The sequence below is a fragment of the Centroberyx gerrardi genome, chromosome 1 (assembly GCF_048128805.1).
Source record: "Centroberyx gerrardi isolate f3 chromosome 1, fCenGer3.hap1.cur.20231027, whole genome shotgun sequence".
Lineage (NCBI taxonomy): Eukaryota > Metazoa > Chordata > Actinopteri > Beryciformes > Berycidae > Centroberyx > Centroberyx gerrardi.
In genome coordinates, this window is record NC_135997.1 from 37,204,117 (window position 1) to 37,216,619 (window position 12,503).

Here is a 12,503-nt window from a genome sequence, read left to right on the forward strand (position 1 = left end):
AGCAGGTCGCAGAACGCTGCTGAAACGCTCATGGTGGCGTGGACATGGTGGCGTGGACATGGTGGCGTGGACATGGTGGCGTGGACATGATGGCGTGGACATGGTGGCGTGGACATGGTGGCGTGGACATGGTGGCGTGGACATGGTGGCGTGGACATGATGGCGTGGACATGGTGGCGTGGACATGGTGGCGTGGACACGGTGGCGTGGACACGATGGCGTGGACACGGTGGCGTGGACACGATGGCGTGGACACGATGGCGTGGACACGGTGGCGTGGACACGGTGGCGTGGACACGGTGGCGTGGACACGGTGGCGTGGACACGATGGCGTGGACACGATGGCGTGGACACGGTGGCGTGGACACGGTGGCGTGGACACGGTGGCGTGGACATGATGACGTGGACATGATGACCTGACGCTGAGCCCAAGGACACTCTGTGAGTCTGAGCCAAGCAGCCGGCGTCTGGAAGCCGGCGCTAACTGAAGTTCTCGTTAACGCTGAGTTGGATAAAGATCTTTGGGACGCTAGTAACGGCATCGCCATCCAGTCCCTCTGGGGATAAACCCAGACCCGGAGGTTTGAACCCAGACCCGGAGGTTTGAACCCAGACCCGGAGGTTTGAACCTCGACCCGGAGGTTTGAACCCAGACCCGGAGGTTTGAACCCCGACCCGGAGGTTTGAACCCAGACCCGGAGGTTTGAACCCCGACCGGAGGTTTGAACCCAGACCCGGAGGTTTGAACCCAGACTGGGGTCAAACTACTCAAGCTGCTGATAAATCCGACCCAGTTTCATCTGAACGCGCTGTGCTGCTGTGTGTGTGTGTGTGTGTGTGTGTGTGTGTGTGTGTGTGTGTGTGTGTGTGTGTGTGTGTCTCACCCTCCTGCAGTGTTGCTGTTCTTGCTGCTGTGTGTTCTCGGCTCGCTGGATGCCAGTTTCAGCAGCTCACTCCACTCCCTCTCCCACTCCTCCTCTGTGTACACCAGCCCCGACTGCACACACACACACACACACACACACACACACACACACAGACGCACTGGGTTATTGATTATCAGGTTATCTTATCGGTCACTGATCAGACGGTGTAATCAGGTAATCGCTGATCGGTCGGTCGCTGTTTCAGCTGATCACATTCTGGGTCGATGTTTGTTTTTTATCTTGTCAGTTATTGATTTGTCTTTTTATTTTCCAATACAGAATGGATCCATCTGTTGTTTAGTGACCTTGATGCTTCAGACAGAGACTTGGTCTTTTCATTATTGGATTCATTCTCTATCTTCAGCTGTTAATAAACACTGACAGCTTTCTTTTTTGTTTGTTATTTTTGCATTTGGGCCTTTATTCAACAGTTCAGAGTAGGAAACAACAGGAGAGAGAGGATGACATGTGACCTGGGCTGGATTCAAACCCGTGACATCACCCTTACATGCACCTGAGCCTCCAGGACGTCCCACACACAGTATATCCATGTATGACATGTTGTTGTTGTGTGACGGTCGGTCTGATCAGAAGCAGCTGACAGGACAGCAGGCGGAGCTCAGGCTGCCTCAGGAAAACCTTTTACACACAAACATGTAATAACTCTGTTTGGATAAAAACTGGTTTATTTCCACATGGAGAGCAGCGCCCGCTCAGCACAGTGAGACAGTCTGGCTGAAGTGACGCTTTTCAATCTGCGATGGGATCGGTGATCGGCTGATCATCCTGTTAAAGTCTGAACCGTCAGTCTGGAAACATCAAGTCTGATCTGGACAGAGGTGGGATGTAACAAAGTAAAAAATACTTCATTACTGTACTTAAGTAAGATTTTCAAGTATCTGTACTTTACTCAAGTTTTTCTTTCACTGAAGACTTTTTACTTTTACTCACTACATTTCAAAAGAAAAATCTGTACCTTCTACTCACTGCATTTTCACAACAGACTCGTTACTTTCGGGAAATCATCAACTGATTTTCTAAAAAAAAATATATTTTCAGCATCAGACGGCTTCCATCCCGGAAGCAGCTGATCAAGAGCCAGATGTGATTGGCTGCTTGTTCAGCAAAGTGACACCAAAAATTAGGGAAAGGGAGAGAGAGAGAAGCAACGAGAGAGAGAAGCAACGTGAGAGAGAAGCAACGAGAGAGAGAAGCAACGAGAGAGAGAAGCAACGAGAGAGAGAAGCAATGAGAGAGAGAAGCAACGAGAGAGAGAAGCAACAAGAGAGAGAAGCAACGAGAAGAAGAGAGAAGCAACGAGAGAGAAAAGCAACGAGAGAGAGAAGCAACGAGTGAGAGAAGCAACTAGAGAGAGAGAAGCAACGAGAGAGAGAAACAACGAGAGAGAGAAGCAACGAGAGAGAGAAGCAACGAAAGAGAGAAGCAACGAAAGAGAGAAGCAACGAGAGAGAGAAGCAACAAGAGAGAGAAGCAATGAGAGAGAGAAGCAACGAGAGAGAGAAGCAACAAGAGAGAGAAGCAATGAGAGAGAGAAGCAACGAGAGAGAGAAGCAACAAGAGAGAGAAGCAACGAGAAGAAGAGAGAAGCAACGAGAGAGAGAAGCAACGAGAGAGAAAAGCAACGAGAGAGAGAAGCAACGAGAGAGAGAAGCAACGAGAGAGAAAAGCAACGAGAGAGAGAAGCAACAAGAGAGAGAAGCAACGAGAAGAAGAGAGAAGCAACGAGAGAGAGAAGCAACGAGAGAGAAAAGCAACGAGAGAGAGAAGCAACGAGAGAGAGAAGCAACGAGAGAGAGAAACAACGAGAGAGAAAAGCAACGAGAGAAGCAATGAGAGAGAGAAGCAACGAGAGAGAGAAGCAACGAGAGAGAGAAGCAACGAGAGAGAAAAGCAACGAGAGAGAGAAGCAACGAGAGAGAGAAGCAACGAGAGAGAAAAGCAACGAGAGAGAGAAGCAACGAGAGAGAGAAGCAACGAGAGAGAGAAGCAACGAGAGAGAAAAGCAACGAGAGAGAAAAGCAACGAGAGAAGCAATGAGAGAGAGAAGCAACGAGAGAGAGAGAAGCAACGAGAGAGAAAAGCAACGAGAGAGAGAAGCGACGAGAGAGAGAAGCGACGAGAGAGAGAAGCGACGAGAGAGAGAAAGCGACGAGAGAGAGAAGCGACGAGAGAGAGAAGCGACGAGAGAGAGAAGCGACGAGAGAGAGAAGCGACGAGAGAGAGAAAGCGACGAGAGAGAGAAGCGACGAGAGAGAGAAGCGACGAGAGAGAAGCAACGAGAGAGAGAAGCAACGAGAGAGAGAAGCAACGAGAGAGAGAAGCAACGAGAAGAAGAGAAAAGCAACGAGAGAGAGAAGCAACGAGAGAGAGAAGCAACGAGAGAGAGAAGCAACGAGAAGAAGAGAGAAGCAACGAGAGAGAGAAGCAACGAGAGAGAGAAGCAACGAGAAGAAGAGAAAAGCAACGAGAGAGAGAAGCAACGAGAGAGAGAAGCAACGAGAGAGAGAAGCAACGAGAGAGAGAAGCAACGAGAGGGAGAAGCGACGAGAGGGAGAAGCGACGAGAGAGAAGCGACGAGAGAGAGAAGCGACGAGAGAGAGAAGCGACGAGAGAGAGAAGCGACGAGAGAGAGAAAGCGACGAGAGAGAGAAGCGACGAGAGAGAGAAGCGACGAGAGGGAGAAGCAACGAGAGAGAAGCAACGAGAGAGAGAAGCAACGAGAGAGAGAAGCAACGAGAGAGAGAAGCAACGAGAAGAAGAGAAAAGCAACGAGAGAGAGAAGCAACGAGAGAGAGAAGCAACGAGAGAGAGAAGCAACGAGAAGAAGAGAGAAGCAACGAGAGAGAGAAGCAACGAGAGAGAGAAGCAACGAGAAGAAGAGAGAAGCAACGAGAGAGAGAAGCAACGAGAGAGAGAAGCAACGAGAAGAAGAGAAAAGCAACGAGAGAGAGAAGCAACGAGAGAGAGAAGCAACGAGAGAGAGAAGCAACGAGAAGAAGAGAAAAGCAACGAGAGAGAGAAGCAACGAGAGAGAAGCGACGAGAGAGAGAAGCGACGAGAGAGAGAAGCGACGAGAGAGAGAAAGCGACGAGAGAGAGAAGCAACGAGAGAGAGAAGCAACGAGAGAGAGAAGCAACGAGAGGGAGAAGCAACTAGAGAGAGAAGCAACGAGAGAGAGAAGCAACGAGAGGGAGAAGCAACGAGAGAGAAGCAACGAGAGAGAGAAGCAACGAGAGAGAGAAGCAACGAGAAGAAGAGAAAAGCAACGAGAGAGAGAAGCAACGAGAGAGAGAAGCAACGAGAGAGAGAAGCAACGAGAGAGAGAAGCAACGAGAAGAAGAGAGAAGCAACGAGAGAGAGAAGCAACGAGAAGAAGAGAGAAGCAACGAGAGAGAGAAGCAACGAGAGAGAGAAGCAACGAGAAGAAGAGAAAAGCAACGAGAGAGAGAAGCAACGAGAGAGAGAAGCAACAAGAGAGAGAAGCAACAAGAGAGAGAAGCAACAAGAGAGAGAAGCAACAAGAGAGAGAAGCAACGAGAGAGAGAAGCAACGAGAGAGAGAAGCAACAAGAAGAAGAGAGAAGCAACGAGAGAGAAAAGCAACGAGAGAGAAAAGCAACGAGAGAGAGAAGCAACAAGAGAGAGAAGCAACAAGAGAGAGAAGCAACAAGAGAGAGAAGCAACGAGAGAGAGAAGCAACGAGAGAGAGAAGCAACAAGAGAGAGAAGCAACGTTCCTGAATTCAGCTGCTTGGGTTCAGCTCAGTGATCTGAGCTGCAGACTCAACAGAAAACCAGTTTAGAAGATTAGAAACGACTTTCTTAGAGAACGACTTTTACTTTTATACTTAAAGTAAATTTAAGTCCACGTACTTTTATACTTTGACTTGAGTAAAGGATTTGAAATGATACTTCAACTTCTACCAGAGTATATTTTTAAATGAGTATTTGCACTTTTACTTGAGTAGGGAATTTGTGTTCTGCTACCACCTCTGGATCTGGATCACATGAAGGAGAGATGGACCAGATCCTCTGGGTCTGTGTGTCTGCAGGTCTAACTGGTGGCTGCTGATGTGGATCAGGGGGAACTGAGACTGATGCTGATCAGCTGAGTCGTTTCTCACCTCAACACACTCGACGTTAAAGCTGCATGTATTCAGGAAATCGTGTGTGTGTGTGTGTGTGTGTGTGTGTGTGTGTGTGTGTTATTTTAAACCTGGGTTGCTCAGGAAAAGAAACACAATTTGTCAATGAGCCAAATATGAGAAGTTTTCATGTTTTTAGTTGAGCTGAAGGTTCACACAGAAGCTGCTGAGGGAGAAAGGAGCAACTCTGCTGGTAGAAATAGAAATCTATTTGTTTAGCTATAAAAACATGTTTCAGTCTCTCAGTGATGAATGAAACCTCATGTTTTTATCGTTAAATAAATCTATTTTGTTGTGCCTTTCTCTGCCAGCATGGTTTTATTGGTCTGAATGTTTATATCGCATACAGCCACTAAAAATACGCCATTTTTTGGGCATTTATTGTTAATCAGGTGAATATTATGACACGGAAACCTAGATAACGAGGTGAAAGAGTCATTTGTCTTTTCATTGTGACTTTAAAAGAGAAAATGTAAAAATGAAGCTGTTTCACAAAATTTACGGGAAATTTACTTCTTGAATTAGTCACTTTCTCCAAAACTCCATTCTGGCAGAGCATGAGGTGTATCTGCAGAGAGTGTGTGTGTGTGTGTGTGTGTGTGTGTGTGTGTGTGTCTGTGTGTGTGTGTGTGTGACGGACCTCCTTGTTCTGCTGGGTCTGCTGCCACCTCCACCTCCTCTTCAGCGCCTCCCGCTCCGCTCCGCTCTTCATCATGGCGAACAGAGACTTCCTGAGCACCAGGTCTCTGTCATGGAACCCCCACATGCCTGCACACACACACACACACACACGCACACACGCACGCACACACGCACGCACGCATGCACACACACACACACACACACACACAGTAATTATCAGCAACCCCTGCAACTCTACATTGTCAACATGATTAATGCCTGGTGAATCGACATCGCAGCTCTCTAGGGGAGGTGTGTGTCTGTGTGTGTGTGTGTGTGTGTGTGTGTGTGTGTGTGTGTGTGTGTGTGTGTGAGGGGATTCCAAATGTGCTGACAGCAACTTTTCCTCTCCCGCCTGCGCCCGTCTTTCCCAGAATTCCCCCCAAAACTGACCTGATTATTCCAGACTTTACAGTCGTTTCATAAGAAAGGAGCCGCTTCCGTTTCATTTTCCTCTCAAATCAAAACCGTTTTCAAGCGTTTCTCAGAAGTCAGAACTCTTTTCGTCCTGACCTCAGGAATATAACGCCGGCTTTGAAGAGAAAAGGTACGAAATCTCTGTAACTTCCCTTTAACTCGCCTGCAGCCTTCGTTTCTGTTCAGTTTATTTTAGAGCGTTTTTAACAGAAAACTTCATTACCAAGCGCTTCAGAAAACAAAGACACAAATGAAGATAAAGATGGGGATAATGAAGAAGTGCAGCATAAACTGCAAGAAATGAGGAGTGTGTGTGTGTGTGTGTGTGTGTGTGTGTGAGAGAGTGTGTGTGTGTGGGATCAGGGAAGTCCTGCAGGAAACAGACTGAAGCCGTTGGGACAGGATCAGTTCTCTCTCGTCCCGTCCGAACTGAGATCTCTGAGGTTCTTGTCGACTTTGTCATTTTTAATATTTTTTTAATTTTTAATAGAACTTTGACACTTTTCTACCACATTCGAGCTGTAGAGATCAGCACCTAAAGGCTTTATTCTGATTTAATAGATATAAATAGATAGATATATAATAGATATTCTGAATAAAGCCTTTAGGTGCTGAAGTGACTTTGTGACTGTGTCGCCCGCCTGCTCAGACCGGGTCAGAGGCTCACGCTGCACGCCACATGCCGCTCGCCGCACGCAACACGCAACACGCAACACGCAACACGCAACACGCCGCAGGCCGCACGCTGCAGTCTGTTCTGTGTGTTTTCACGGCTTTACCGTGGTAACTGTAAGTGATGCTGCACGATCAGATCATATTCAGAAGCCTATCCACACTTTCTGTGGATGACATGTTGGTCAGTTTGACTCTGATATACAGTAAATAAATCCCTCAAACAGGAAAAAATAAGATGCATCATTTTTCATTGTAAATATACAGTATACACGTGGCTGTGGAGTGAATGATGAGCAGGGGGCAAACGCAGTACAACGGCCAACAGCACGTGCATTTGGAGAAACGAGCTGCGGTTGCAGAAATTATGCAAATTCAGAAACACACAGGAAACTCCAGAGCAAAACAACGGAAACGAGCTGCAAGGAAGAAGCGAAGAGCGAGGGAGACTGTGTTCGCTCTGGAAGCAGGAAGAAGAAATATCGAATAAAGAGGCGACACTCTCTTTGTATTTTAGTTGTTTGCGTTGTTGTCGTGCGCAGACGTGACACGCGGCGTGAGGACTGTTGGGGGGGCGGAGCTTCCTCTGTGATGTCACAGACTCACCCAGCGACGCGGCGTGCAGCAGACAGTTTCCGTCTCCGGTCGTCGCCAGGGGGAGGAGCTTCTTACAGCTGGAGCACATGGTGGACCACCAGTTCAGACGACCTGCACACACACACACACACACACACACACACACACACACACACACACAGTCAGATAGGGGGTGAATGGGAGTAAATGTTAACTCCATACAGCATGCGATGGAAGATGAGTAGAAACAGACATAGTAAATGGGATAAAACCCGACATGACTCATCAGCTGATATTCAGATGAAGTGTGATTTATAAACTTATAAACTATAAACACATCAGGTCTGTATGCAGCAACTTTACATCACTCACGCATTTCCAAATAGTAAACCAATAGTAAAACTAATGAGGCAACATAAATACATTTAATAAGAATATAAGAACCAAAAAAAGGAAAATCCGTACTCTCATTCATTTATTATTTTTCAAATAAAACAGCTTGGCAAACTGAAAAGTCTTTATTAGTTTATTAGTTTCAGTTTATTATTTATTAGTATATTCTTAATTTGAAACAGAAATCAATCAAGATATCTTTTTGAGAGTGCAGATTTAACTATTTTTGGTAATCGACGCACCAGAGAAGCTTTACCTACTTTATGTCCATTTTCTTACCCACATATGGACTTTCTCAGTTAATTTTTATAAATGTAGAATATAAAATGTTATTTCATCGATTTTGTACAATTTCCTTTGGCAAAATGATCAATAATTTCCCACCAGCCTTCTAACTTCCTGATTAGTTACTCTCTGAACTGTACGAGGTAAAAAACACCCTGTGGTGGCTTTAGGAGGGTCAGGGTCAGGGTCAGGGTCAGGGTCAGGGTCAGGGTTAGGTGAGATGTAGGATACATAGGGTTAGGGTTAGGGTCAGGGTCAGGGTTAGGGTCAGGGTCAGGGTTAGGTGAGATGTAGGATACATAGGGTTAGGGTTAGGGTCAGGGTCAGGGTCAGGGTCAGGGTCAGGGTTAGGTGAGATGTAGGATACATAGGGTTAGGGTTAGGGTCAGGGTTAGGGTCACGGTTAGGGTCAGGGTCAGGGTCAGGGTCAGGGTCAGGGCTCTCGTGTTTCGGACAGACATGTTATTTATTGTGTATATATTTATGTTTATATATTTTCTGACCGGCCTGCTCCAGAGCCAGCATGGTGGCCTGCTCGATCAGGTCTCGCTCGATGAAGCTCCTGAAGTCCTCGCTGTAGACGCTGAGGTCGGGCAGCTGGAAGGTGTAGATGGGCATCTCCACCGGGAACTGCTCGCTGCTCACCTCGCTCGCCACGTGGGAGCGGGCCAGAGACACGATGGCCGAGCTGGCGTGAGAGATTCCCCGGGACAGACGCTTCTCTGGAGGGACGAACGTTAAAAACAGAAAGCGAGGTCACACGGTGCGTTCGCGGTCTGGTGGGAAAGTCCGACATGCGGGACGTCATGTGCTGTTTAGTCAGAAAATCAAACCTGGAAGACAAACGATAAACAAACATGGCCGCTCTGCAGCTTAACGAGCTAATTAGACGAAACAAACGTCAGGTTAGTGTCAGGTTGACTTCAAACTCGCAATAAAGGAGCATCTTTATGTTTTCTTACTGTTGACGGACACAAATGATTGAATTATTCTTTGGCCTTGTTGAGAAGGTTAAAGGTCACCGTTGTGTCATGGCTCAGAAACTTGGGCAGCAAAATTTGAGTTTCCATCTTAATTATCAGACTTTGGAGAGCGAAATGTGAAATTTCCAAATAGGAAATGAGTTTTTCCGATGTGTCTGACAGCACCTGAACGCACCGACAGTTAAAGTCTTAAAGTCACACTTCAGTGGCGTCTTGTATTGTAACGTATTTCCTGTTGAAACAGGAAGTCATTCAATCGCTGTTAACTTGACGAGCTGAACGCCACTCAGCATTATGAATGAGGTTAGTCATTCATTTATAGAATAGAAAAGAATAGAATACAGCAGATCAGACTAGAACACTACAGAATAGAAAAGAATAGAATATAACACTTTCGAAGAGAAGTAAACACCATAGAACAGAATAGAACATTATAGAATAGAAAAGAATAGAACAGAACACTATAGGTAAACACTATAGAACAGAATAGAACATTATAGAATAGAAAAGAATAGAACAGAACACTATAGGTAAACACCATAGAACAGAATAGAACATTATAGAATAGAAAAGAATAGAACAGAACACTATAAGTAAACACTATAGAATAGAGTCCAGTAGAAACCTTGTGTGTTGTCGTCCTGTCTGTGCGCGGCGGGTCGCTCCACCTTGGCGGTGGGGGGGTGTGGGGGGTGCGGGGGGTGTGGGGGGGGGCTGCGCTCCGGTTGCCGGTAGTAACGGCCCTCGTTGAAGACGTGAGGCAGGTTGGTGTGAACCTGACGCAGCTGCTCATAGTCACTGAGGGCCGCCGGCAGGTCCCAGTTCTGACCTGCACACACACACACACACACACACACACACACACACACACACACACACACACTCCTGTTAAACCAACATTAGCAGCAAAGAATCACTTCAATCACCGTTTAGCTTTTGGTTGTAATGCAGTAAACCTGGAGGCAGCAGGACAGCAGTGTGAGTGTGTGTGTGTGTGTGTGAGTGTGTGTGTGTGTGTGTGTGTGGTGTGTGTGTGGAGGGGGGTGGTGGTGTTTAACTACACCCGCTAATAATCTGCACTGTACGATAAAAACTAATCCCAGGACGCTGCAGGTCAGCTGAGGCGTCTGACAGGTCCGGAGGCGGCAGGTGAGGCGAGCAGGTGCAGATCATGTGACCTCTGACCTCTGACCTCTGTATGTCACTCCTCCTTCACACGTTACACACGTTACACACGTAGCTGACATACAGTCTCACATGCAGTCACATCACAGCGCCGCGTCCCGTCAGCTCCAGATACAGCAGCAGAACTGAAACTCAGCACTGATTCGGGTCACTTTGAAATTACCCAGAAGGAATTTATTACAGTTTCAGCTCCAAGTGGCCACCAGCAGCAGACTGGGTGTACTGGTCAGCTCCCAGTATGAATGTGTTCATCTGTGTGAATGTGAAGCAGGTCAGAGCAGAAACCGAGCCTGGAGTCTAGTCTACTTTATTTCTATAGTCCTTTATCACAGTCGAGTCTCACAGGGCTTTACACAGCATCATACACAGTACATGTCATATATCACACTGCATCATATACAGTACATGTCATATATCACACTGCATCATACACAGTACATGTCATATATCACACTGCATCATACACAGTACATGTCATATATCACACTGCATCATATACAGTACATGTCATATATCACACTGCATCATACACAGTACATGTCATATATCACACTGCATCATATACAGTACATGTCATATATCACACTGCATCATACACAGTACATGTCATATATCACACTGCATCATATACAGTACATGTCATATATCACACAGCATCATATACAGTACATGTCATATATCACACAGCATCATACACACACAGGCTGCTACACACTCACACAGGTTAGAGTCTGCAGGAGGAGAGCAGGCGAGCAGGGAGGCGAGGGAGAACAGGTAAACTCCACACAGGGAGGAGCGAGGCTCACTGTGAGCCGCTGAGAAAACAACTTATATCATCACACAGTGGTCCGGTGGTCCGGGGTGTACCATGTGACCACAGCGTCCCAGGACCTTTGTCTCATGTCATCCCTCTCTCTCCCAGGCTTTCTGTCTGCCTCTACTTTAAACTGTTGAATAAAGGCGAAAATGCCCAAAAAATAATACAAAAAAAGTTTACACTTGGTTTTAAAATGCGTCTTGGGCGATCGGATCACAAGCGGACAGCCGAGACACATCGCCGTTTACACCTGTGTTTATCATGCGTCTCCAAGGTGTCCGGCTGACCGCTTGTGTTCAGATCTGCCTACGTCACTTCCGCTAGAAGGTCAAAGGGCGCCGCGCACAGTTATTACGTCAGGCTGACGCCAGACAAGAGCCAGATTTGTTTAGCACGGGCTAGCTAAGAAAACAACAATGTTTCAAGAACTAATATACATGTACGGGCTCTTCCAACTGTTGAGACTGACAGGACCGTTGGCGCCCTGTCACCAAAACAACCGCCACGTCCTGCACTGATGACGTATTTTCCTGTTACGTCCTTGTCGGGGACGCATCAGGACGCATTAGCGTTTACACTACAAAAGATACGTGGTCAAATGCGTCCCGGACCACCTCGGCAAGTGGTTTGAGTGATCGGATCACGATGCGTCTTGGTGGTCGTTTACACTTGTATTCAGCGCTGTCCACTTGTGATCCGATCGCCCGAGACGCATTTTAAAACCAAGTGTAAACAGGCTCATATATTCACAACAACACTCTTCTGTCTCAGTAAAAGTGACTCAGAGACAGATCGGTGTTGACATGTTCGACTTTCCCCCAAAGTGTTTTCTGTTGAATTCTACATATACAGAACATCAGCCTGCATTCCTCTCTCTGTGGGTGAAACTCCATCTTCATCCTGTGTGTCATCTCCCAGCAGCCACTGCAGCGAGCGGCGAGCGGCGAGCGGCGAGCAGTGAGCGGCGTCCGCTCCACACACACAGATCAGTTTGCACCACGAGGTTTGAAGTCGCTTACAACTGGAAATGTGAGGATTTGCAAAAGATCCGTCTGCAGCGTATTAAATGTTTGTGAAAGAAAACCTGCGTTGTTAAATCTCAGCAGACGCTCCGACAGAAACCTGGTGAATCTGATCCTGGAGCAGTAGTAACGCGTCTCTGTTTTCCACTCGTAAGCATATTGTGGACAAGTGTGGGCTAATACAGCAGAGACCGAGACTATCGGCACAAAGATGGAGGCTCTGAAGTCGTGTCACAGATCTCCCAGCAGCCCCGGCTGCTGCCATCTCGGAGGTCTGGAGTGGAGAATCAGCCGTTCTCTAATAAAAGTCCCAAAGAAACGGCATTTTGAGAGCTTCTTACTTCCTTAATGTGATGTACTTCCTGTTGAAACAGGATGTTGG

General features: G+C 47.0%; 1 protein-coding gene across 1 annotated transcript in view; it reads right to left on the reverse strand.

The window, feature by feature from the left end:
• Window positions 1-12,503, reverse strand: part of LOC139933085 (OTU domain-containing protein 7A-like) — a 74,128-nt gene that overhangs the window by 19,406 nt on the left and 42,219 nt on the right. The window contains exons 5-9 of the mRNA XM_078285458.1: window positions 9,723-9,926; window positions 8,618-8,836; window positions 7,467-7,568; window positions 5,731-5,858; window positions 885-997 (exon numbers count right to left, since the gene is read on the reverse strand). Coding sequence (XP_078141584.1) covers window positions 885-997; window positions 5,731-5,858; window positions 7,467-7,568; window positions 8,618-8,836; window positions 9,723-9,926 — 766 coding nt within the window. The remainder of the gene's footprint in view (window positions 1-884; window positions 998-5,730; window positions 5,859-7,466; window positions 7,569-8,617; window positions 8,837-9,722; window positions 9,927-12,503) is intronic.